The sequence below is a fragment of the Bos grunniens genome, chromosome 4 (genome assembly GCF_055505025.1).
Source record: "Bos grunniens cultivar Pamir isolate PY7600 chromosome 4, Bosgru_T2T1.0, whole genome shotgun sequence".
Taxonomy (NCBI): domain Eukaryota; kingdom Metazoa; phylum Chordata; class Mammalia; order Artiodactyla; family Bovidae; genus Bos; species Bos grunniens.
Genome location: NC_141168.1, coordinates 3419498 through 3445891, shown reverse-complemented (window position 1 = coordinate 3445891; position 26394 = coordinate 3419498). Strand labels below are relative to the sequence as shown.

General features: G+C 54.5%; 1 protein-coding gene across 6 annotated transcripts in view; it reads left to right on the top strand.

The window, feature by feature from the left end:
- Positions 1-26394, top strand: part of DPP6 (dipeptidyl peptidase like 6) — an 801122-nt gene that overhangs the window by 668909 nt on the left and 105819 nt on the right. For all 6 annotated transcript variants that reach the window (XM_086394726.1, XM_086394729.1, XM_086394730.1 and 3 more), the window contains one exon: positions 8098-8218. In XM_086394726.1, the coding sequence (XP_086250852.1) occupies positions 8098-8218 (121 nt within the window). The remainder of the gene's footprint in view (positions 1-8097; positions 8219-26394) is intronic.

Below are 26394 nucleotides of genomic sequence, written 5' to 3'. Positions count from 1 at the left end.
TGATGAGCTGCTGCCCGCCCTCCACGTCCCGGCTCGGAAGCCCTGCACGACCCTGCGCCCAGGTGCCCTGACCCTGGCACAGGGAGTGCCTTCACACACTTCCTCCCGGCACTCCCCAGCCTGGTGTTTGGGGAGGCTGACCAGGCTGTCCATGGGCACGCCCACGACTCGGAGGCCTGCGGGGAGGAGAGGGGGCTAGGCAGGTTCCCCCGCCCCCGCCCCTGAGCCTTGTCCCTGTGGTCGCTGTGAATTCGCTCAGCTCCCATGTCCCAGGGGACTGGGCACAGCCATCAGCTGCAACGGAGCGTAATTTCATTTTGAGGCTTTTCCCTCAGCTTTGGAAAAACAGCACCTCTGAGCTCTGCAGATTAGAGTGCAAGTTCAGCAGTGGGAGAGTTCCTGAGAGCCCGACTCTGAAAAGCATGCTTTTCCTCCACCGTTTGCACTGAGGGGAGGGTCTGTATGGTGATGTTTCACATGCTTCTCCTAGATTGTGGCTGACATTTGAAAGGATGAGCAATGTGAGTACTTTGTAGTAAGAAGGATGGTTTTAGATAATGTGGAAGACTTTCTCTTTCTTGGCACTGAACTCTGCTCTTTGGCGTTAAATCCATGTTATTTTGCTGTGGCGAAATGTGATGCACTGTGTTGCGCTGATTTCTGGAGGAAAGGCTGGGATGGGCAGTGCCGACATGAGAAGCTGAAAGGACTCCGTTATTTGTCGGTATCCTAGCAGCAAGGACTGGATGGGCTGATGATAGTTATTATGCTAATAGTGCATTTCCTTTAAATGTGCTTTAAAATCCTCAAGTTTTTCTGCAGCATTTCTGCAGCACAACTGTCTCCCTTTTTATCCTCCTGATAGCACCACGAGGCAGACGCGGCAGGTATGATTATCTGTATTTCACAGGTGCAAAAGTCCAAAGGCAGAACAACTGTGAATTTTGCCAGGTCCCACCGCCGCCTGGGCAGGAACCAACCTGAGAGCCAAGTGTGCTGAATCTGGGGCAGTGGGTGGACTGGGGACGTGAGCTGTTCACACAGCATAGTTGTGGCTCCAGCACCGGTCAGATGAGAGCTTGCAGAGCCAGCGCCCAGCACCCTGCCCGGCTCTTGGGAGGTGCTCACACTCGAGTCTGTGGGGTTGATGGTGATGCTCCCGAATTGGACAGGAGCCACTAAGAGTCTGGAAAACCCTCACTGATTCAACAGCATTGCCGCCGCCACCCCCACCATCACTGCATTTCCAGACTCAGACACCAACTCGAGGAACAGACGGTCACTTCCTTGCCCAGCCGAGCAGTAGAATGGCCAAAGCAGGGGCTCGGAGAGCAAAGCAGAGTAAGCAAAGAATTGCTCAGTTCCCGAAATGAGCTTGAGTAATCGGAGAGCGAGTCTCAGCACCTTGGCGTGTTGACCTAGGAGACAGCAAGCATCTACACACATATGCGTCTGTTGTTCCCCTTTAGATCAGAGGCTACAGCTTCCCACTGGCGTCAGGTTCTGTAGGCACGGTTTGAAAAGGCTATACGTTCTGTCCAGCATCTTTCTCACATAATCTACCCAAGAAAAGTCCCTCTCGACGTGGTTTTCTGACTGTGGGTGCAGCCAGCCTCTGCCCCCACCAGGAGAGCACAGGGCCTCCCGAGCAACTTTGGGTGTTGCTGTTCAGTCTGAAAATCTGATAAACAAGATATTCGCATTGTTATCAGATTTCCTTTTGTTCTTTGTATGAACACTTCTGTATGGTCAGTACTTCATGCGGTTCTCTGGCCCACCTGTTCGTCTCCTCCACCCATTTTTTTTTTTTTTTATTGCACAAGGAGCAGGAGGCATGGTTTCTACTCATGGGAATTTCTCCTTGGAAAACAGCAGAGACCCCGCCAAGTCCTAAGACGCACACGAGAGCATTTTCACTGTGATAAAAACCAGAATAGATGTCAAACAGCAGAGACATAATGAAATAAGCTACAGTGTATCTCCTAAAAGGCACGTCTCAGAGCATGCTTAATGATATGGAAAAGCACTTCTGATATAGATTCTCAAACATTGTGCAAAACCGTATGTTACATAACTTTGGCTTTATTAAAACTAAATTTTATACCCCACCCACCGACCCTCTCACGTTCTCTCTCATCTAGAAGGGAATAAAATGCCAGACAGTCTATTTTATCAACAGTCATGTGCCGTGTATCTGTTGAGTTGCAGGGTTGTGAGCTTTAACTTTTCCCCTGTACGCCACAGCAATGCTGACTGTACACAGTCAGAGGTCGGCGGCATGTCCCGGTTTCCACCTCATGGTCGGCCAAACTGATGTGTGATTTCCCACCAGCCAGTTTGCTTTTCAAAAAGATAATCCCAGCGGCGTTGTGTTCACCCTCCCGTGGGTGTTGGCGAACATCCTTCCTGTCACCGTTGCATAACAACTTCACTCCAGTGGAGACCCAGTCAGCGCTGTCTCCTGACCTGAACTCAGGCAACATGGGCTGTTCCAGGAGCCTGACGGCTACTCGGAAACGCCCACAGGGACTCTTGTATCTGCCAAGCAGAAAGGTCGACTCACACGCCTGGCACCAGCCTGGCACCAGCTCGGCTCAGCAGGGTGTGGACAGGGGCCGTTTGTCAGCAGCTGCTCCTGGGTGTAGCCCCCCACGGGACTCCTCGCAGCCCTGGAGGTTTTCCTCCACGTCCCCACTGCCAGGTGACAGCACAGGACCCAGGACCCCCGTGGGTGGGTGTGGAATCCCTCCGTATTCCCCTCCCGAGCCCCCAGGTGCCCAGAAGGATGCGCCTGGTGACTGGAGCCACACACTCAGAGAGGCCACGGCGACAGTTTCTCCCGGTGGGCACCGTTCTCCTCGGCCAACAGCGGCATGTCAGCAGTAGTGTGCTCCCCTTCCAGCCCGCAACCACCCTGACCAGTGTTCAGGCAGTAAGCAGAAAGTTAACCAGAAGGTCGAGTTCTGTGCAGAGGCCATGCAGCTCCGAACACAGGAGGGGTGTCCAGTCCCTTAGTCACAGTTGGTGCTTCTGACTTGCTGCTCTGTGGCCCGTGGACAAAGCCCTTCAGGGGACCAGAAGTGACGTCTGTAATACACACAGAAGCTAAGGCCAGGTGGACACAGGAACCTGATGGGCGCCAGCCTCCCCAGGTCAGCCGGCCTCTCCATCAGCCGTTTGCTTCTCCTGCACAGTCTGCTGAAGGATGCGTTGGCCAGGTTTCAAGGTCTAGAGGCAGAATTTCCATGTTCTGGTGACGTGTTTCATCCATGTGCAGTGTTCCAGTGTCGTGGGTCAACTGTGTAGAGTTTCCAGTGGGAACAGAGTGAACACAACAGGGACGATCCCGTTTGCCGTAGGAATACAGCGTACCGTCACTGCTGAACCAGTGGGCGCTCCGTGACCACACGAACCGTTCCATCTCGCCCTATAAAGTAAACTAATGTCCTGTGTAACAGGATCTTTCATCCTCCCTTATTGTGGAAATGTAAGTAAAACTGTGCTTGGTCAGGAAGCAGGGGAACTCAAGAGAAGAAGCAAGAAACAAGGGGGAAAGCGATCAGTGGATCGTGACCACTCCAGGAATGTGTTCTCAAGAGGGGCAGTTGCTGTGCCATGTCAATTTTGAACCCCAGGATGAGTGATATTTGGGGGTTTTAGCTGGAATCCAGAGAATCTGTTTCCCCCTGAATAGTAACGTGTTGAGTTCACTGTGAATGTTGACTTTCCCCTTCAGGATAGTCTCCTCTCGATTACGAGTGTGGTAGTGGGATCATTAATTAATTTGCTGAACGTCTTCTCCAGATGTCTGATACCTTTGGACTCAACGGGCTTAAATATGGAGGAAATCTTAGGGATCATCCAGTCAACCTCGTGTTTTGTAGATTAAGTTACATGAAATTAAGTTACAAGGCCAAGGTTAAGCAATGGACTCAGAACTGGATGTCTAACAGTCTCAGCTCGAATTCAGGTTTCTGTTTCAAGTCCAGCATCCCTTCTGCTTTATCATCCACTGGAGCTGTGCTGCTGCCTTTCAGCCAAGCCCTGAGCCGGGCAGTATAGCTGCCTTTGGGCCTCGATTTTCCAGAACCAATGGCTAAACTGTGCCACTGTGGTGACTGTCCCATCCCCGGCGTCCTTGGATGACAAGCTGCCCTTTGGGCTCCATGTGTCTCTGGGCTTTCTTGTAACCACCCTGGGAACACGTGGGTGTTCTTCCTGGCCACTTCCCCCAGGAATCCTCTCCTAACGCCTCCAGGCAGAATAAAACTTTGTCGTGATGAGAGTAACCACAGAAAGACTAGCGGGTGTGTTACTGAGCCCTGACTGCTGGGCACTGTCCTCAGTGCTTTGACGTTGTCAGCTCACTCAGCCTCACGCCCACCCTAAGACTGGGCTCTGCATTTATCTCATTATTGTTTCGTTGCTTCAGTCATACCCGACTCTTCTGCAACCCCATGGACAGTAGCCTGCCAGGCTCCTCTGTGCATGGAATTTCCCAGGCAAGAAGACTGGAGTGGGTTCCCATGTCCTCTTCCAGGGCATCATCCCGACCCAGGGATTGAACCCGTGTCTCCTGCATTGGCACATGGATTCCTTACCACTGAGCCACCCAGGAAGCCCATGCCTTTATCTCCAGTGACAGATAAAGGGACCTCTAGGAGTCCAGCCCTGGCCCAGTCCCGCAGCAGGTCTGTGGTGCTCCTGGAGCACTGGGTGCAGACACCCTTGTGGGGCCTGGAAGGGACTGAAGCTCTGTAGAACCCAGACTCCCATTGTAAACGTGAACATCTTCAAAGCAAAATGTGTTGTTCCCTACAACTTGTTCCCTTTTGTTTTCCTTCCATTAAAAATGCAGCCAGCGTGAAAATGGATTTAATATCTATCATAGCAAATTTTACTTATTCAGAATATTAATTGGCTATGGTCTGACTTGATTCAAAAATGCATTGTTAGGCTTAGAACTCATAAAAAGAAGTTAAAATTTCATAATACATCTTTACCCTTCGGCAAACTCGTAAGAACAGCTGCAGAAATTAAACGAGGATGTGTACTTGTGTCTGGAAGTTTTCCAGCTCATTTCTGGTTGAAGTGAATGTTTAAGAGGCAGGAAGCCTGAGCAGGAAGCTGATACTTGACGAGTTTTCAGCTCCATCCTTCCATGAGAACCGTCTGTGGGAACTGCCCTTTCGGCATAATTCTGTTTAAAATGTCAATATTTGCGCTGTTTTCTATGCTTGCAAAACACCCTCTCACTGGCCTCGTCAATGACACTGACAATATACTTTTTAGAATTACTTAAAAAAAAAAAGGATTGAGTCCTGTTCTTGGTCCACGTAGCTCTACTTCTATAGATGCTGGAGCTTTGCTTCCCCCTGCGGGTGGAAGACAGAGCATTTAGACACAGAAAACATGCAGAACTGACCAGGGCCTTGTGAACAGGCTCATGCATACTTTAAGAGCCCCGGGAGATGCTGGATTTTTACCCTGGGCTGCTATTTCGTAGATTTGGCTGCACATGACCAACCTAGACAGCATATTCAAAAGCAGAGACATTATTTTGCCAACAAAGGTCCGTCTAGTCAAGGCTATGGTTTTTCCAGTAGTCATGGATGGATGTGAGAATTGGATTGTGAAGAAAGCTGAGCACCGAAGAATTGATGCTTTTGAACTGTGGTGTTGGAGAAGACTCTTGAGAGTCCCTTGGACTGCAAGGCGATCCAACCAGTCCATTCTAAAAGAGATCAGTCCTGGGTGTTCATTGGAAGGACTGATGCTAAAGCTGAAACTCCAATACTTTGGCCATCTCATGCGAAGAGATGACTCATTGGAAAAGACCCTGATGCTGGGAGGGATTAGGGGCAGGAGGAGAAGGGGACAACAGAGGATGAAATGGCTGGATGGCATCACCGACTCGATGGACATGAGTTTGGGTGAACTCGGGGAGATGGTGATGGACAGGGAGGCCTGGCGTGCTGCAGTCCATGGGGTTGCAAAGAGTCGGACACGACTGAGCGAGTGAACTGAACTGAACTGTAATCACCTGGAGTGTTTCTTTAAAATACAGATGCCAGGGTCCCACGCCTAGATTCTGATCCTTGGGCTGGGCTCCTGGACCTGGCAGTAGGGTTTTCAGAGCTTCTCAGATCATTCTAATATGCAGCCGAGTTTGAGAGCTGCTGACCTAGACCACCCTCCTCCCCAGCCCCAGAGAATTTGGGGTTGACCCAAGGTCAGAGCTGTAACATCCCCCAGGGCACCCCAGTGCTGCACACAGGTCGCCCAGCCAGCAGCCGGAGGCCCTCTCTGCCTCCTCCACGACTGCACTGGCCACACTCAGGGCATCCTCCCCACTGTCCCTGCCAGTCGGCCTCCATCCTCACTCCTGCGGTGACAGGCTGATGCTTTCCTGTCCTCCCTGCATCCATCTTCACGGCCCGGGGCTCACCTGCAGAAGACTCACCCCAACCCTGGCGCTCCCTCCTCAAGCCTCAGCCAAGGCTTCCCGCTGCCCCTGGGGTCCTGTGCCTGGCAGGATTCTGGTCACTGGGAGCGTGTGCCCAGTGCCCCCAGCCCCCAAGCCCTGCCTCTGGTTTCTCGCAAGCTGTTTGCCCCTTGTCATCTCATTTATCCACCCCCTTTCCTTGTCATGCTCCCTGTCCAGATCGCAACCTAAAACCCACTTTCTCGAGCGCTGACCCTTGCTCCAACCCAGGTGAACCTTGAGGACGTCCTGCTCTGTGAGTTGAGCCAGACACAGAAGCACCCACACTGCACTTTTCTATTCTATGAGGTCCCTGGAGTCGTCAGGTGCCTAAGACGCAGAAAGTAGAACGGAGGATGCTGCGGGCAGGGAGTGCAGTTAGTGTTTTATGGGGGCGGGGCTTTATTTCTGCAGGATGCCAGGAGTCCAGGAGATGGCGGTGGGGACAGTTGCAGGACAGTGTGAGTGCATTTAATGCCAGCAGACTATGCGCTGAAAAGTAGCCAGGGTGGCAGGTTTCATGTCGAGCATGTTTTACCACAATTAAAAAATATATACTTTTCGGTCACTTTCTCAGGCCTGTCCTTTGTCCTAAGGCAGCAGTACCATCACATGTCCCCACGTCTCCACTTGTCCCCATCAGAGCATTCTCCTGTTAAAGTCTGTCTTCTTTACCAGACTGTAAGTAGGATGAAAGTGCATGATACATCCCACCTCGTCCATCAACATGCTGTCTCAGGATTGGCACAGAGCAGGTGCCCACCAAGTGGTGGTGGTGTTCAGTCACTCAGTCATGTCCGACTCTTTGCAGCCCCGTGGACTGCAGCACATCAGGCTTCCCTGTCCTTCACTATCCCCCAGAGTTAGTGGGAGATATGAACTTAATGCTCAGATTCATGCCCATTGAGTCCATGATGCCAGCTAACCGTGTCATCCTCTGCTGCCCACTTCTCCCACTAAGTGTTGGTCACTCAGTCGTGTCCGACTCTTTGCAACCCCACAGACTGCAGCCCACCAGGCTCCTCCATCCATGGGGTTCTCCAGGCAAGAATACTGGAGTGGGTTGCCATTTCCTTCTCCAGGGGATCTTCCCAACCCAGGGACTGAACCCGGGTCTCCTGCACTGCAGGCAGATTCTTTACCTATTGAGCTACCAGGGAAGTCCACTAAGTAGTTTTTAGTAAATGTTGAGTGAATAAGTCTCAGGTTTCCAGTTTCCCAGCCCACCCCCCCAGCCCACCCCCCCACCCCACCCCCCCACCCCCCCCACCCCCCCCCACCCCCCCACCCCCGCCTTCATAACTTCTAGGGAAAATACAATTGCTAACACAGTCAAGGCAACTTGATGTTAACACCCCCACGGGTTTCAGATCAGTTGTCGAGGTGGTAAATGACAGCATTGGGTGAACTGCGTGTAGTTTGAGGCTCTGACTGACCCTCAGTGTAGATGGTGTTGGAGGCAGGTGAGCCCCAAGGGATCTTGAGACCCTTGTTCTGTCCAATAAATGCACCAGGAAAATGCCTACCAAATGGCCGGCTTTGGGGTTTTAAGAACACCCTGTTTGGAACTGCTTCCTTGATTAATGCTGTGCTTTTTTTCTCTTTCCAATTAGATATTTATCTTTGAAAACAATATCTACTACTGTGCGCACGTCGGGAAGCAGGCCATCCGCGTGGTCTCCACTGGGAAGGAAGGCGTGATTTACAACGGCCTCAGCGACTGGCTGTACGAAGGTACGCGGGGGGCGGGGCGCCGTTCCTGTGGGCGCGGCTGCCACTGCTTCACGGCGGTTCGTGGTGGTGATGTGCACTCTGTCAGTTAAGCTCTGGTTTCTGGAGCTTCAGCTAAATTCCAGAGGGCGTGTGGAGCCCCGGGGAGCAGCAGGTGGCCGGCGGGGGCCTGCAGTGTCGGTCTCTCACTTGGTGGCCAGGTGTGCTGGGCACCCGCCAGCCTGTGCCATGCTGGGGATGACTCTGAAACAGGCAGGGTCCAGACTCCAAGGTCCCCTGCTCCCTTTCCGAGAGGCAGAGCACCTGGTTCTGCCTGGGGAAGACGTCAGAGGGTAAACCCCCACGGGCAGGGTGAGGTGCTGCCTGCGTGCATCCATCCACCTCGCTGGACGTTTCCTGCCACTGGGACGCCGGAGGACTCCGGCGGCGGGCGTTACTGAACCTCTGAAAATCTGAGCGAGCAGCTCTTTTCTGAAGCAAGCATCTGCCTACAATGCGGGAGACCCGGGTTCAATCCCTGGGTTGGGAAGATCACCTGGAGAAGGAAATGGCAGCCCACTCCAGTATTCTTGCCTGGAAAATCCCATGGACAGAGAAGCCTGTTAGGCTACAGTCCATGGGGTTGCAAAGAGTCAGACACGACTGAGGGACTTCACTTTCACTTTCCGTGCTGATGAGAACTTTGCTGTGACGGTAACAGTCGTGTATTGATTGCTGCTAGCTGCCAGGCCCCATGCTAAGTGCTTTGGTGCCTGTTAGCACCTCATGTCACCTGCCGTAGTCCAGGCTGCTGTGATACCAATAGACCACAGTCTGGGTGGCCTGAGAACCTTCTGTCTCTTTCACATGGTCCAAGATCAGGGCTCTGGCAGTGCTGATGTCTGGTGAGGGCTCTCTTCCTGGCTTGCAGATGGCCGCCTTCTCCCTGTGTCCTCACAGGATGGGGGTGCGGGGGGAGAAGGAGGCAGGGAGCAAGCTCTGGCCCCTTCATCCCGCTGGTGGAACACTCATCCCATCATGGAGGCTCCAAAGGCCCCGCCTCCAGACACCATCACCGCGGGGATTCGGTTCCACGTGAATTTTGTGAGGCCACAGACACCCTGTCCATGGCGCCCTCGAGAGCGCATTCTGAGATGAGCGTGTCACAGACATTTCACCACGGAGGCAGTGGTGAGGGTAGGTCATCTGCCCGAGTTGGCACGAGGTCAGGGGAGATGCTCTGGGTTGAGGGGGGGGTGTCACTGTTCAGCTGCAGGACTGCCCCTCCTGGACATGCAGGTATGGATGGGCGCCAGGCTGATACACAGTGGGTACCCGTCTCGACCTTCCCACCTGAGAACCCATGAACACAACAGGAGTCCACTGTGCAGGGCTGGACCAGGGGCTCTGGGATGCCTGGGCGTGACAAAGCCTGGAAGAGCTCATGTTTCATCAGTGTGGTGCGTCCCTTAACCTGGGCTCTGCATTGCAGCAGCTTTTTTATATCCTGGAGAACAGAGCACAGAAACATATATGCTCAGTCCCACTTCCCACTGGAATCTCACTGAAGCCACTGAGGCTCAAGGTTCTGTGACTGGGTTTCCATTTTTTTAAATTGAGGTGGAAGTCTTTGACAGTTAAATGCACAGTTCCAAGGCCACGGTTCGGTGGGCTTACTAACATGCTCTGTGCAACCCCATCAAGGCGTAGAACGTGGGACTTCCCTGGCAGTCCAGTGGTTAAGGGTCCACGCTGCCCTGCCGGGGGTGCAGGTTCAGCCCAGTGGTTAAGGGTCCACGCTGCCCTGCCAGGGGTGCAGGTTCAGTTAAGTGGTTAAGGGTCCACGCTGCCCTGCCGGGGGTGCAGGTTCAGTTAAGTGGTTAAGGGTCCACGCTGCCCTGCCAGGGGTGCAGGTTCAGTTAAGTGGTTAAGGGTCCACGCTGCCCTGCCGGGGGTGCAGGTTCAGTTAAGTGGTTAAGGGTCCACGCTGCCCTGCCGGGGGTGCAGGTTCAGTTAAATGGTTAAGGGTCCACGCTGCCCTGCCGGGGGTGCAGGTTCAGTTAAGTGGTTAAGGGTCCATGCTGCCCTGCCGGGGGTGCAGCTTCAGTTCCTGGTTGGAGAACTAGATCCCGCATGCCACGTGGCACAGCCAAAAAATAAAAATAAACAGTAAGAATAATAAAATAATTTCTGAAAGGAAATCCTTCAAAAGGCACAGAACACTCCCTCATCTCAGAAGGCCCTCCCTCCACCAAGCCCCTTCCCAGAGGCCACCACGGTCCTGATTCTGTGCAGCTGGCTTCCTGGCTGAACGCTGGAGCGCTCATCACAACGGTACCCCTCCCTGTGGTCTCCCCGGAAGCCTCATGTTTATTCCATCGTGGTCACCACTGCTCAGAGCACCCACGGGTCTGGTTCTGAGCTGCATTCCGGGCCCCAGGAGAATCGACCTTGAGGTTTCATTGGGCTCACCCGAGGGTGTCACGGGACGAAATGGACAGTATCCACCACGCTTCTGCTGTCCTGTGACAGACAACCCTACAGGTGGCAGAGGGGTCAGGGCAACAACCCCATGGCCCCCAGAGAGGGGCGGGGCACTGGGGTCCCAGCAGGAAGAGCCTCAACCCACTCTAGGAATAATCTTCTTTAAAACTCCATCACCAGGAAATTGAGAATATCTTTTTTAGTATCTTCCTAATAAAAGAACTCATTGCCTTGCAATTCAAGGTAAGCTTCTGCTTGAGCAGATTAGTTGAAAAGAAATGTTTCTTTAGGGCATTTACAGGGAATTGTGTTGGTGTGATAACAGGGCCCCAATATTCTAAATCAATCATGGTTGATGTACAGCTCAGTCTGCTGAGTGCTGTTCCCTGGAAGGTTATATACACTGATGCTTCGACTCCTGGAGCCTGCAAGGAATCTCAGCTCCTTTTTAATAATAGGAAGGTAAACTCTGAAGGCTGCTTTTTTCTCATCTGTGACTTAACTGCTTCACCTCCAAATGCTCCTTTTAAAAAACGGTAGGGGGCAAGATTAGAGGAAAAAAATACCCTGAAAGTGTTTGCAGGGTGCCTGACTCACTCAGAGATGTTAGTTCTGAGAAGCAGAGCTTACATAAATTCTGAGCTACTCCACGGCCCATAGGCTTGTTGGCAGTCAGACGCCACATTGATTTGTTTTGTTTCCCAGAAAGGATCTTTTGAACATGTTGAACGTTTCAGAATATCAAGGGCTGAGGAAGAGGAGGAGGACATGCAGGGGAGTGCCAGGAGCCCCCATCCCTCGAGCCGAGGTTTACATGCACTCCATAGGAAACCCCCTAACTCACTGAAGCAGCCCCCACACTGGGAAACGTGCCCTCAAGGCCGTCTGTGACATCAGACCACGAGCCCCACTGACTCTGCAGATTCCTGCCCTCGAGTCCCACTGACTCTGCAGATTCCTGCCCTCACAGCGGCCACACACTTATCTTGATGAGTAAAGTGCATATTTTATTCTTCTGGGCAAATGTCATGCAGTTACATAGTATTTTGATTTTAATTTGAGGTTAAAGATGACTTAAAAGTGTCCCACAACTCTTTTAAGGTTTAGTAAGGTCAAGTTGGGCTTCCCTGGTGGTTCAGATGGTAAAGAATCTGCCTGCCATGGGGGAGACCTGGGTTTGATCCCTGGGTCAGGAAGACCCCCTGGAGAAGGGAATGGCAACCCATTCCAGTATTCTTGACTGGAGAATTCCATGGACAGAGGAGCCTGGTGGGCTACAGTCCCCGAGTTTGCAAAGAGTTGGACATGACTGAACAACTAACACTTTCACTTCAAAGTTGGTTACCCAGAATCTAAAGGTGTATTCAGTTTTTGAGAACTCAGAAAGGGAGATTCTGTTAGGAATTTGTACTTTCATGCACGTCTTAGTGATTTTGCAAAGCTCCTAATATGTAAGCTTATGAGCAAAGGGCTGGATTGTCCAAATTTTTATGAAAGGTTCATGGTTTCCAGTGTTACAGAGGTGGTTGTATTTTCCAGTCAACACTGTTTACATTAGTTCCATTTTGATCATTGCCATCATATACACGAGGTATGGTGGGCTTCCCAGCTGGTCCTAGTGGTAAAGAACCTGTCTGCCAATGCAGAAGATGTAAGAGACGTGGGTTTGATCCCTGAGTCAGGAGGATCCCCTGGAGGAGGAAATGGCAACCCACTCCAGTATTCTTGCCTGGAGAATCCCATGGACGGAGGAGGCTGGAGGGCTCCAGTCCATGGGGTCGCAAAGGTCAGACACAACTGAGCGACCCACACTGCTACTACCATAGTGGTACAGCACAGAGTTTTTGGCCAATAACTTTTCAATAATGAAACTTTAAGTCATCACCTGTTTTGCTGTCTTATGAGACATCCGTACCTCCGTTGCCGAGGCAGTCAGATGCGTGTGTGTGTGTATGTGTGTTGTTTAGTCACTCGGTCGTATCTCTTTGCAACCCCATGGACTGTAGCCCACCAGGCTTCTGTGTCCATGGGATTTCCCAGACAGGAATACCGGAATGGCTTGCCATGCCCTCCTCCAGTGGATCTTCCCAACCCAGGGGTCAAACCCATGCCTCCTGCATCTCCTGCATTGGCAGGTGGATTCTCAAGGAGACAGGGAGTTGACTGAGGAAACGGCTCCCGTGGGAAGTAATGTTGTCATGACCAAATTGTGGGGCTCCCTGGGGTGGTTTTGAAAATGTGTACTTTCCACAGGAAATATGTTCCTGTAAAGAATTCTTCCCAGATCATCCTAGTCACCCCAATCTTGCCAGATTCCCTAAAGTGAAATTCTAAGTCATAGTTCCCATGGAATGTGCCTTTGTCTTTGACTAACCTTGTGGTTTATTCCATGCTTGGTGAGCGGTGTGTGTGTGTGCTGACCTGTATACCTAGGCTCCCATGTCCCCTGCCCAAGCTCTGTACTTGTGATCGGTGGATCAGGCCTGCGGGGTCCACTGTGACCACAGGTCCCAGCGGACAGCCCTCGCCCGGGACTGTCAGATGCAGGTAGGGGACATGCACACCAGGTTTTTATCAGCAAGAAAGTATTTCTGATGCCTCTCACTCTGTTATTAAACCACCCTCCTGCCATATACACATTTTGATCCTGATATTTTGCAAAGCTCATGGAGCCACTCTGAGTGTCCATTCTTGATTGAGTTCTTCAAATGCTAACATCTCTGAAGTACCTGGATCCGGTACTTCAGTCATTAGCAGGCTGCATCCTGGTGGTAGACACGCCCGTGGAGCCTCATTCTGGCTGGACTGATAGATTTAGAGACAGTTGCATGGCCTGGAGTTCAGGGGACTGAGAGTCATGTTCACTTCTGCATGCTTATTCAGACCATGGATTTGTAGCTCTTTGGATGTGGTTGTTGGTTACTTCTCCGATTTACCTGATGGGAAATCTTGGTCAGACCAGGAAATCTCCCAGAAAATTGCCTGCAGCTTGTGGTGGGCTTTACAAAGCCCTCTCGTGTGCGAGCGGCAGAGCTGGGGGGGAAGGACAGGGTCTTTGCAGCCACCTAGCCTGCCTTTGAATCATAGCTTCACCATGTAAAAGCACCATGAAGCGGAATGAGATCTGAACTCTTTGGGTCTGTTTTCTTATCCGCAAGACAAGCCTGAAGACCATCTAGGTTCCCTCAGGTCATCTTGGAAATTAAATGGACTGATGTGCTTACAATTCTTAGAACAGCCCCTGGGACAGGTGAACCGCAGCTGTTGCCGTTGAAGCTACTGTTATTCTTTATCTTGGAATTTTAAAAAACCAGTGGCTTCCCTGCTGGCTCAGATGGTAAAGAATCCGCCTGCAATGCAGGAGACTCAGGTTTGACCTCTGGGTCGGGAAGATCCCCTGGAGAAGGCAACTCACTCCAGTATTCTGGCCTGGAGAATCCCATGGACAGAGGAGCCTGGCGGGCTACAATCCATGGGGTCGCAGAGACTCGGACACAGCTAAGCGACTGACACTTGAACTTTTCCAAAACTGGTCACATAGCAGGTACACGCCTCTCTCGCTGGCATCGTCAGCACCAGAAGCACGAACGCGTGGTCCATTCTCCTCCAGCATCAGTGTTGAGAACCACTGAGCTGTTCACTCTTGAGTTATTGTCTCCATATGTCTATGTAGGAAGTGCAGGCTTCCTGCTCCCCCTGGAGAGGATGTCTGTGCAGATACAAGCGTCGCCCTGGAACCTTCTCTCTGCATCAGCGTCCCCGAGCTGGAGGCGTGCCCCCCTCACCTGACAGCCGTTCACCCTTGAGCACCACGGTCATGTCACTTGGTAAAGAGTGTGCTTCAGGGTGGCTTGTAGACATTACATAGTTAAAAATTCATATTGCAGTTCGCTTCTAAAGAGGGACACAGGCATGAAGGTGATGATGAGAATACCGGAATTTAATCAGCCTCCAGGGGCGCCCCCGACCCAGGAGGTGCTGCCTGGACCAGCAGCAGCACCGGGTAGCAGGCGGCCGACCTCTAGTCCTGTAAGTCAGCGCTTTTGGGGTTTGAAGTGAAGTGAGCGTTCTTCCTGGGTAGCCCCGTCTCCAGCACATGAAGTAGCGGTGACCTTGACTCAGGCAGCAGGGGGTCTTACCTTGTAGAAAGACACAGAAGAGGCCACAGCTGTTGAGTGGGGACCCTCTCGGGTCTGGCATGGGGCGGGATGAGATGCTTCGGTGTTGGCTCATTGCTTCTGTGCTCTCTCTGACCCCCGACGAGATGTCCTCCTGTTTCCCTGTAAACGTCAGCACAGGACAGTGGTCCAAGGCTGAGAGTGAGACTGTCAGGCCTGTGGGGAGAAGCTGCCAGCCAGGCCGCATCCAGCTGGCCCGCAAGGCTCTCCTCGCCCCCGGGGCCGGTCCAGCCTCATCTGGATCCTCCGCTTCCTTCTCGGCCTTCGAGTCCCGTCACACCCACCCCTGCCCGCATGCCTCCCCACCGGGACGGTCCCTACATACAGCCGCGCTCCCCCGTCCTCTCCGTGCAGCCCTGGCTCCAGGGTTCAGGTGCAGGGTCCCAGACTCCCCCCGAGGGAGCTTAGCTGGCCTCCTTTTTCCCACTACCATCAGAGCTTCCGCACCCTTCCTTCAGCAAAAATAGCAGGCTGATCACTGAAGAGCCCCAGGAACGTTTAATCTCACCGTAACGATGAGCTTCACTCTTTTTATCCCCAAAGGAGGCAGGAGAGGTGTTGGGAATGGAGACAGGACCGAGGGGCGAGGCAGGGACGTTACTCCAGACCGCCTGCTAATAACACTGCCAGGCGGGGCTGGCCCGCGGCAGGCGTGCTCGCTCTCACCCACTGCCTCTTCCACGGCTCACCTGACATGACTAAACAGGAACGAACTTCCTGCCGCAGCTGCAGAAACTTGGGCTCAGAAGCATTGCGTGACTTCTCTGCGGTCACACAGCCAGTAAGTGTTTCCAACTTGGCCTCCTCACTACACGCCCATCATGTATAAAAAGCTGCATAAACTTCTTGCAGATTAAAAATAGGCCTGATGGGTTCCCGAGGCGTGAGCGGACCACCCATCACCTCAACAAGGTCTGCTCGCACCTCCGACACCCCCAGCTCTGCACCAGGCGCTTCTCAGCATGGGCGTGAGGGCCCCAGGACCTGCGGGTGCATCCCTGAGCTGCCACGCTGCCACCGGTGACCTTGAGGCAGTCACATACCTTGTCTGACCTTCAGGTTTATCATCTGAAAACGAAGAGCTCAGATAACTTCCCCAAAGATTTAGTGTGAGGCTGGATGATAGCACACGGCGGAACCACGTGGGCATGGCAGGACGTGTCATCACGACATGGCATCTCGGGGCTGTGAAATATCCCATGAGAATCCACCTCCTGCCGGCTGCTGGCAGACGTGGCAGGGTCTCAGACGGCCGTTTGCCCAGGGTCAGACGAGTGTCTTCCACAGGGGGCAGAGGTGTTTGTAAGGCGAAGGTCAGGCCTGAGCCCCCCAGAGCGTGGCACCCCCAGAGTGTGGCACCCCCAGAGCACCCAGCTGAGTGCAGGGGAAGGGTCTGGAAAGCGGTCTGGATTTCTCCCGAGAGAAGCCTGCAGAGACGTCCTTGCCCATCATCTCCCTTGTCTTTCTCCTTGGGTCCCCCACCCTCTGAGTGCCGGGGTGACCATAGCTGTGGTCCATAGTCACTCTTGTATCTTCCCGCCTCCCGGGAGCATGCAGGCAAGAGTTTCCATGGAAACTGTGTGATGAACGGACCTTCCAGTCATGAGGATGGGGCGTAAGCCTGGGGGATCTCCAGGGGTGCCCTGGTGGCTCTCCACTGGAAAGGTGACCGTGGCCCGAGCTGGGGCGAGACCGCAGCACCAGCCAAGGAAGAAGCAACATTCTGTCCAGGACGTCAGGCCCGGGAGGCCGGGGCAGGGGCCAGGGCCCGGCGACAAAAACAGCAAATGCTGGAACTCCCGATCGGGAATTTCCCCCAAGTTCAACGCCGAGGGCAGGGCCCTGACCTGTGCTTTGCAGCCCAGCGTCCTCCCTGTACTGAAATAAACCTGGTCAGAGAAGCGGGAGAGGATGCCGAGGTCAGGCTGGGAAACTCTAAAACAAACCCACAGGGACTTCCTCGGGGGTCCGGCAGTAAAGATGTCACATGTCCACTGCAGCAGATCCAGGTCCAATCCCTGGTCAGGGAACTAAGATCCTTCAGGCCATGTGGTGTGGCAAACAAGTAATAATTTTTAAAAACCAGAAAACAAGTCAGCAAAGCAAACCAGACACCCCCTCCAGGATTCACAGCAGGAGAATCGCTCATGCCCCGCATAGGGCAGAGGTGGGCGGGTCTGCTCCCAGAGCTCACCCAGGGGCGCAGGCTGCAGGCCCCGCCCTCCCGCCTGGCAGCAGGCCCCGCCCAGCCCAGAGTGGGTGGAGACGGAGGCGCTGTGCTCGGACCGGAAGTGACTCTGCTGCACGGCCCTGCTCACCACCCGGCCGCCAGGACCAGGGCCCAGGACGCAGTGCTGGCAGTCAGCCAGACGCGGGAGAGGCCTGCACAGTGGAGACCCTGCCCTGCAGATTCCCACGGTGGGGCCGCAGACCCCAGATCTGGAATCAGCAGGAGAGGAACTCCTGCAGGGCCGGGGGGGCCCTGAGGGTCAGTAAGAAGAACTGAGCAACAGGTTTAGGGGCACCCGGGGGGTGTGGGTAGTGGTTGCAAGACTGCTGCGGCTGCTATCCCCCAGACACCAGGCGTGGGGGCATTAGCGGGGTGGACTCTGGGTGAGGGCGGCTTGGCCTGCCCGAGCACTCGAGAAGACATTAGTGAGTCACTGCAGGTAGCAATGCCATGTCCCCCTCATTGGACCGCTCAAGAGACAGCTATGGGTGTAACTTTTTGTCGCTGCAAACTCACCTTGCATGCGTGGTCACTCCAGTCGTGTCCAACTTTTTGCAACCCTGTGAACTGTAGACTCCTCCATCCATGGGATTCTCCAGGCAAGAATACTGGAGTGGGTGGCCATTTCCTCCTCCAAGGAGTCTTCCCAACCTGGGGATCGAACCGTCGTCTCCTGCGTCTCCTGCCTTGGCAGGCGCGTTCTTTACTGCTAGCGCCACCTGGGAAGCAAACTCAGCTCATTTCCCACTTCACGGCTGATAGCCCAGGGGCATCAGCCAAATCGCCAGCTGGTAGGTCTCCATCTCCCATGAAAGGTTGATCAGTGACACGTGTGCCTGTGATCAGCACTCTTCTCCACGTCTCCTTGGAGTCCTTTAAATTAACCGCTGTGTTTCCCACTGAGCAGCCCCCGACGGCAGGGGACAGACCCCAGGGTGGGCGGGCCCCGTGGAGCTGGCCATCGTGTGACACCGTCGGTTTACTGCAAACCCCAGCTCACAGAGTCAGAAGCCGAGTCTGCCCTTGACAGTCCTGCCTGGGCCTTGTGGGTCCCTGATTGTTCTAATTCAGCGTGAAACAAAAATCAGGAAAAGGAGAACTCTGAGGGGAAAACGTTCTCTCCACGTGTGGGAAGAATTCCCGCTGGTCTTGAGAAATGTTTCTCACAATTAATTACCTAATCCTGAGAGAGTGATAAATAATATACGATGCTCAGTGGTTAGGCTTTTAAAGCTCTTTAATTATGCATCGACTGTGGGATTAAGACCGACACATCTCCATCTTTTGGTTGTGGAGTTTTAATGAAACTCGGGTATCACTGGCTGAAATCTTGACGCTCCCAGACACCCCAGTTTCTTTTAGTCTTTTTTGTTTCCTAAAATCTTGTAAGGACTTGAGACCCTTTGCCCTAGTGTCGAGAGTCTTGTTAATGTTAGTGTTCCACTGAGAGGCAGGCCGCAGATGCTTGAAGAAAGACATGTGAGGCTCCGAGCTTGCCTGCGCTCGAGACGTCATCTGGGCCCAGAGGCCAGGGTCCTGCCCCTACCCTTTCCCACCGAACCCGCGTCCTGACCTCTTTGCGCTTAGTTCTTTTTCTCTGCTCTGCAAGCATCACGGGATGGACCGGATAGCGCTGCCCGCCTTCCCCAGCTGTGTTTTCCTACTTGAATGTCAGGGGGAGCACTCAGTGTGATGGCGTGAAGTCTGTATGCATAGGAGGTGCCTTTGCGACGGGTTGTCTACCTGTCCTTGGCTTTCCTGGGTGGGTGTCAGGAGGAAAACGCCCCGATTATAGCAGGGTCGGGGGCCCAGCACAGGGTGCCCCCATCCTCCACCCCATTCTGCCCCCCCGACCCCCCGCAGGACACGCGTGTGCTGGGAATTCATCAGGGGTTCTCATCTGCTTCTCCCTGCCGCTGGTCCTCCCTTCGTGGGACCTCCTTTTCCTTTCTTTCTATACAACCTGTGTTTTCAGTGTAATTTTTCTCTTTGCCCAGGGCTGGGTTTGGGGAGGTTGGGGGCAGGGTGGGGGTGAGATGGCAGCTCAGCTTCTCCACGTCAGAGCCCCCTGGACGTGGAGACACGCCCTTGTCACTGTTACTGCTAAGTCGCCCAGTCGTGTCCAAGCCTCTGCGGCCCTATGGACCGTAGCCTGCCAGGCTCCTCTGTCCATGGGATTCTCCAGGCAAGAGTACTGGAGCGGGTTGCCATGTCCTTGTCACAGATCCTATGAATGAGGGCCGGTGCCTGGAAGGAGATCCAGGCCTTAGGTCTCAGGTCAGTCGCACCTTCCTCCTCGGTCTCCCAGCAGAGGGAGAGGCCGTCTCTCTGTCACCGTCGTGGGGTCAGGGTGCCCCAAAGTGACTCCTGCACTGGCCAGAGGGTACAGGCCTATGTCTGTACCACATGCACTTATGGCTCCAAGCCCCCGAGCAAGTCCCGGCGGAGTCTGGGGCCTGGCGTCCCCAGCGTCTGCCCCACCCCAGGCTCCTGCGGATGGGTGGGCCCCTCCCCAGGACACGACGCCTTCCTCCCAAGGCCACAACTTGTCCATTCACTGAAAATGGGCCCCAGGCCTGGGAACCACTGGGTGCCAGCCGTCCCCAAAGAGCAGATGACCATGCAGGCCTTAATGGAGAACTCCCGTCCAGCACCTTGTTCTTGCTGCAGGAGTTCGAGCATATGGCACTTGCTTTATTAATAGAAAAACCAACAGCTGTGGGGACACAAGCCCAGGAAGTGTTGGGATTTTAAATAGATGTTCCCAGGAAGGGGCCCAGCCTTCCTGGAGGTCACGGGGTCACGTCTGCCCGGCCCTCGGGACCAAACCACAGGGCCACAAGGTTCTAGATCCGCACACACCTTAGGTTTTCGGTTCTTCTACGCGTCCGAATGACTGATCCCCATCGCACGGCTTCTGTTGAGGGTTGAGTCTCTCCCCCAGTCCCGGTGCCCGTGGGCCTACCCAGGTGTGAGGCGTATGAAGAATCTGCAGGTAACAAACTTCATTCCACACGGAGGCTGCATGGACACCTAGCCTGGCCCGCCCACCCCACTGGTTCTAGAACGTAAGCCCACCTCTCCCGTGGGCCCAGAACAGATCGGTCTCCAGGGAACCCGGGGCTGGTGACCCGCGTGTGACAGGGGGCAAACGTGGGCCCTCCCTCGGGAGCCAGCGCGGAGCAGCCCCACCGGGAAGCCAGGACGCACCATGTGAAGCGGGCTCCAGGGACACACCCGTGCATTCTGCTCCAGGCTCCACAGGCCCCCGTGGGACGAGGCTGCACTGTGCCCCAGGCTTGCCTTCAGGATGGAGTTGAATCACACCCTCACCACGGGGTGCTTGTCTCCAGCGCCACTCAGACACTGGCAGAGTGACCCGTTCTGGTTGCAGACCACAGACCCATGAAAATCAGAAAATCAAGCAATCGCTAACCCATTAACTGATTTATGGAATCCAGAGCTGAGTCCTTAAACATTTGTCCCAGCTGCCTTCTCTCAGGATGTTATCAGTGCCTGGTCCCCAGTCTCTTTTCCAGTTTCTGCCTTTTGCGATCTACTGCTGACTTGAGATCCTGTGAGATGTGAGCCTGCATAAGCTTGTCCTGAGGGGGAGATTTTTGAAATAGCTGGGGAATGCTGATTAGAAAATCCACAGCCGCCCCTCCACATCATGACACCAGCTGGTAAAGTCGGGAGACATTCTGGGGCCTTCCTCCCAGCTCTGGTGAGGGCAGTGCTCGCTCCCGTGAGCCGGGCACGGATGGCGGGCGGGGCAGGCAGTGCCCTCCCCTGCAGGCACCGTGGCCACTTCCACTGAGACATTCAGCGCTTCCAGCCTCTGGCCTCTCCACCTGCCTCGCATGGAGGAGGCTCTGGGCCCTAAGGTGTTGGGGTCAAAGCCCCAGAACTGAAGGACAGGGGCACAGACCTCAATGCCTGAATACTTTTCTGGGAACCCCCAGATGGCCCCCCATGTTCCTGGGCTGATGGAAGGTTCAGCAGACTCTTCAGGGACCACAGAACACTGTGTCTTGGTGGCCATGTAGGTCGAAAGGATGAAAGCCTGAAATGAGAACCAGTCCTGAGTGGTCACAGCTGAGGTTTGCGGAAGACCAGGTCGGGCAGGGGGGCTCACCACCTGCTGTGCTGTCCAGCTGCTCTCCACTCAGGCTGAGCCACGCACGTCTCTTTCTATGCACTCGAGTTTTATGTAAGTAATTTTGTTTCATTGCAACATTTAACTGAGACTGGAAAGTCATCATTAAGGGGACATAAAGCTGAAGGAGGAATGGAAAACTATGTAGAAGAGACCTTTTAGGCTGCGGGGGAGACGGGCTTCTGGGGTAATGGGCCTTTATTGACTCTGATGTTTTAGGAACAGGGAAGAGGAACTCATTACTCCCACACTGCGATCTCGCAAAGCAGAGGATGCTAAAACAGATGAGGCTCAGCCAGAGATGCAGAGTGTGTGTGAGAGAGGAGAGAGGCATAGACAAAGAGAGAAACTCAGAGACAGACAAAGCGAAGCAGACAGAGACTTTCAGTTCAGTTCGGTTGCTCTGTCGTGTCCGGCTCTTTGTGACCCTGTGGACTGCAGCACGCCAGGCTTCCCTGACCATCACAAACTCCCAGAGCTTGCTCAAACTCATGAGAGAGAGAGACTTTACCAAAAGAAAAAAAAGAGATTTAACAAAAGTTGAAGGACTTTCCTTGCCCTCTTGTGTCTGTCTCATTTCGGCACAGCTGGAGTCCTGAAACACTGCCCTTCACACGGGACAGTGACAAGGGGATCCGCTGGGGTGCTTCAATGCGACAGGCAGGTTTGCAGCTGGTCATCACGGGGCCCATCAGGGGCCTTGGGTGTCCACTCCATGGGAGCAGCTTCTTGACAGTTTCTTCCTCAAAAGTCTCTAGCCCCTGGAAATGCATTCGGTGTCTATTTTCTCCTGGAATGAAAAAAGGAGGACAGGAGAACTGAGGCAATCTATCAGTGTTTGGAGAAGCTGCAAATTAGCAGCCAGCAAGGTTATAATGAACATCTGAGCGATCGCAGCGGGGGAATAAAAATCAAGTCCAGACTCCTGACTGTCTCAGACATGAGGACGTGGTGGGGGTGGACGCTGCCCCCTGGTGGCCAGCACAGGCATGGCGGGTCCGCTGTCCCCGGGCTCAAGTGCTGAATCGTGGGGGTTGTCAGACCACCGGGATGGTGATGAGGTGTGTGCAGTGAGTAATATGCAAGTCACACAGCGCTGGTTAGCCAGGGAGGCTGCGGGTGGCAAGGGAAAAGCTCCTTCTGCCTCCTGGCTTGACGTTGGCCGTTTCTCGTTTAACCCCTCCATTTAATTCCGCTCTCGGCGCGTCAGATAAAATATTTAGTGGCAGGAAAAAGGCTGCAGATGCAGGCGGGAATAAATAAGATTGCCCGTATATAGAACGAGGCCATTTATTTCCAAGTGCAGATCTATCAGGCATGTTATTTATGTCCTTTGCAATTTTCCAGGACCCAGATTTCTCCAGATGCTTTTTTTCCCAGTCGACACAGCAGTGGGGGTGCAGGAGGCGGCACTTATTAACAGGGAGAACACACAGGGCCTGTGTTTTAGGAGCGATCCCAAAGCCTGTCTCAACTGCCTGCACTGCTTTGATCTGCCTCTTGTCATCCCATCCAGAGGTGACAGCCGTAATGCTGACATGACTCAGGCAGATGGAGCCTTCAAGGCAGAGACAGCTCGAGCTGCCGGACAGCACGGGGCGGGCAGGGGAGACGGGCCGGAGGCTCAGTGCCGGGTTGGCAGGGCGCCGGCAGCATTGGGATGAGCTGTGGACCAGGAATCAGGACCAGAGCCAGCCCCACCCTCTGCCCGTTTGTGAGCCTGTGAAACAGCCCCATCTACTTCTCACAGCAGTGCCCCCTCCACACACCCCAAGACCAGAATCCACTCAAGGCTCTGGCAGGCGCTTTGGGTGAGCCGCCCCTGCCTGTGAGTCTCAGCTTTCTCCTCCGTGAAGTGGAGTCACAGAAGCATGGTTGCAAGCTTGGCAGGGTGGTCATGGTGAGCGTTGGGTTCCTAGTGGGACAGACGACATACCTGCCTTGCTCATCCCGCCAGGTCACAGCTCAGCACACACAGGCCCATTAGCCCCAGAGCCCGAGTGCTGGCCGGTTGTGAATGTAGTCCTTCCTGCGGCATTCATCCAGGCCAGAAGCCGCGGCCGACTGGGAGAAAGTGAGTTCAGACCCACGTGAGTGTGGACGTGAGACGCGGGGAACCTTAGGCAGGGCGGAACCTGAGGACTAGGGCGACATACAGAGCTGGGACCTCTCTTCACAGGGAGGCACCTCCCCTCCAGGCGCCAAGGGCACCGCATGGGGAAGGTACCTGGAGGCGAGCCGCTCTGTAGGGTTGGGAAGCCTGAGGCCCTGTCCCTCGACCAGGAGAGAAGCCCCCCGAACCCCTGGGAGAAAGGGGAGCCCCATGTGTGCAGTGAGGGTCCAGCCCTGGTGGATTCTGCCTTCTCTTCACATCATTTGACAGCCCGTCCAGTGGGGGCTTGTTGACAAAACCTCTCCTGTGTGAGATCCTCCCAACCCCAGAAGTACTAGCACACTCCTCTCAGGCTCCTGAGAAACTTCTCCCCGGGGTCATTTTATCCACAGAGAGATTCTGGCAGTCGTTTGCTTTGGACCACACTTGGCCAAAGACAATTAGGGAAAATAAAGCAGAATTCACTTGATTTTTGACTTCCGTATGCTGTTTGGATTTTGGCAAAGGGAGAATTAACTCATGGTGACTTGCTTTTCACTCTAAAGAGAAGCTGACATTTTTTGTGAGCTACTGAGCAAGTTTGAGAAGATTCATTTGAAGAACCACTGACCCTACAAAACAGGACTAAGATATACCGTATCTCAGAAGAGTGCCCCATTGGAGGATGGGGTCTCCCTTGGGAGCACTTCTCTGACTCAGGGGGAAGTGACTCGTCACTGGAGTTCTGTCTCCTAACCCCGATTATTCCCAGGGCCCACGGCACCTCGTGCTTCCTGCTGCATTTAGAGCCGTGCAGGAGGTTGGCCGGGGACAAGCACGCTGGAAGAAGGCAGTGGGCAGGGTGCCCTGGAGGCATCGCCATCTCACCCGGAGCAGGCGCTTGTTGTCCGCATCACCCACCTGGCCAAGGGACCCTGGGGAGCCTGATGCCAACCTCAGCCCACGGAAGAGCTGCTTTTTAATTGGCCTCGAGTCACTTCATCTGTTTGCCTTCTGGGGCTGTCTGCCTTACAGCACGGATATTTGCATTTCACCCCATCAGTTGGCCCTAAAATCACAGGCTCTCCGAAGGCTGCAGACCTGCAGTTGTAGAGGTGGAGCCAGCCGTCCAGTGAGACCGGTGTCGTGGGAAGACTGCCTCCCCCAGTTAGCCGCTGCCCAAGCTGGAGCAAGTTAACCCCATGCAGGAGCCTCAGCGGCCTCCTCTGGGAGGTAACTGCGGCAAAGAGCAGGGTAAGCGTGCAGCACCAGCTCCCAGGCATGGGTCAGGCTCTGGCTGAGTTACAGCTGTTGGTACTCATCCCCTGGCTCCCGGAAAATGCCAGACCTGTAACAAAGAAAAGGGTTTCCATTTCACCTCTCTGACACTGGGTGTCCGAGACCCTCCCAGAAGCAGGCCTGTTAGCACGGCCATCACGGAAGGGGCCAGGGTGCTCAAGGCCCAGGGGTGGGGGACGGGGCAGGTGTCACCCTGGTGAGTCTGCACACCCTGTGGGGAGGCCTCGTGGCTGCAGGCAGGGCTGATACTGGCGCTCGGCTCCGGTCGGTGCTGCCCAACACCCCCCATCAGCAGTCCAGTGTCATGATGAGTGTGAACAGGCACGGGGGCCCTCAACTGACAGTTGTTTGCTGGCCTAAGGGGTCTTCTGAGAAGGGCAGGCACCTGGAACCCAAAGCCCCCTCCTTCCACTTTCTGGAGGTGTCGGCAGGCATGAAAAGCCATGGAAGTGGGTGGTGGGGAGCCCGTGACTCACGTCAAGCACAGGCAAGGGGGGGGGGTCCCAGGGCAGGCGCAGCCCAGAGCCCCCTCCTGCCTCCTCAGTGTCCCCGCCTGTCCTGCCCACAGCATGCTCCTTGGGGCCAGGGCCTGGAGAGGACTGTCCCCGACATTCTCAGCAGTGAGCGCCCCCTGGAGCCCCTGTGCCAGGGGCCCTGGACCGGGGACACTCTCCCTCCTCACATGGCTCACAGTGGGGCCGCGCTGAGCTCTCCTGTTTCCCAGGTGAGGAGAGGGGAGCAGGACTGGAAGGGCTTGGTCCAGGCCCACTGGCCGGTGCCCTGGGTGGATGGACCTGTGTCCAAGACTCCCAGCCTCAGGATGCCCCGGGCAGCTTCGAGGCTACATGTGGTCCTGGGACATCCTGGGGGTGAGATCGGGTGGGGACAGGGGCGGGCTGGGGGCTGTGGCTCTGTTGTCTCCTGTCCATCCTGAAGGCATCACCGCGGCACCTGCGACTGGACCCATGGTGACCCTACCTATGATGACTGTGGCCGTGGTGACCGTACCTGTGACGACTATGCCCGTGGTGACCGTACCTGTGATGACTATGCCGTGGTGACCCTACCTGTGATGACTGTCCCCATGGTGACGGTACCTGTGACGACTGTGCCCGTGGTGACCCTACCTGTGATGATTGTGCCCGTGGTGACGGTACCTGTGACGACTGTCCCTGTGGTGACCCTACCTGTGACGACTGTGTCCGTGGTGACCATACCTGTGATGACTGTCCCTGTGGTGACCCTACCTGTGACGACTGTGCCCGTGGTGACCGTACCTGTGACGACTGTGCCCGTGGTGACCCTACCTGTGACGACTGTGCCCGTACCTGTGACGACTGTCCCTGTGGTGACCGTACCTGTGACAACTGTGCCTGTGGTGACCGTACCTGTGACGACTGTGCCCGTGGTGACCGTATCTGTGATGACTGTCCCCGTGGTGACGGTACCTGTGACGACTGTCCCCGTGGTGACCCTACCTGTGATGACTGTGCCTGTGGTGACTGTACCTGTGACGACTGTGCCCGTGGTGACCCTATGGTGACCGTACCTGTGATGACTGTGCCCGTGGTGACCCTATGGTGACCGTACCTGTGATGACTGTGCCCGTGGTGACTGTACCTGTGATTTCTGTACCCATAGTGACCAGGATTTCCCTCCCCTCAATCACACTGAACCCCTGAGCTATGTCTCCAGAGTCAGGATCTATTTGTACAAGTCTAAAGACAGACCCTTGTTCTTTGAACAGTAGAACCAAGA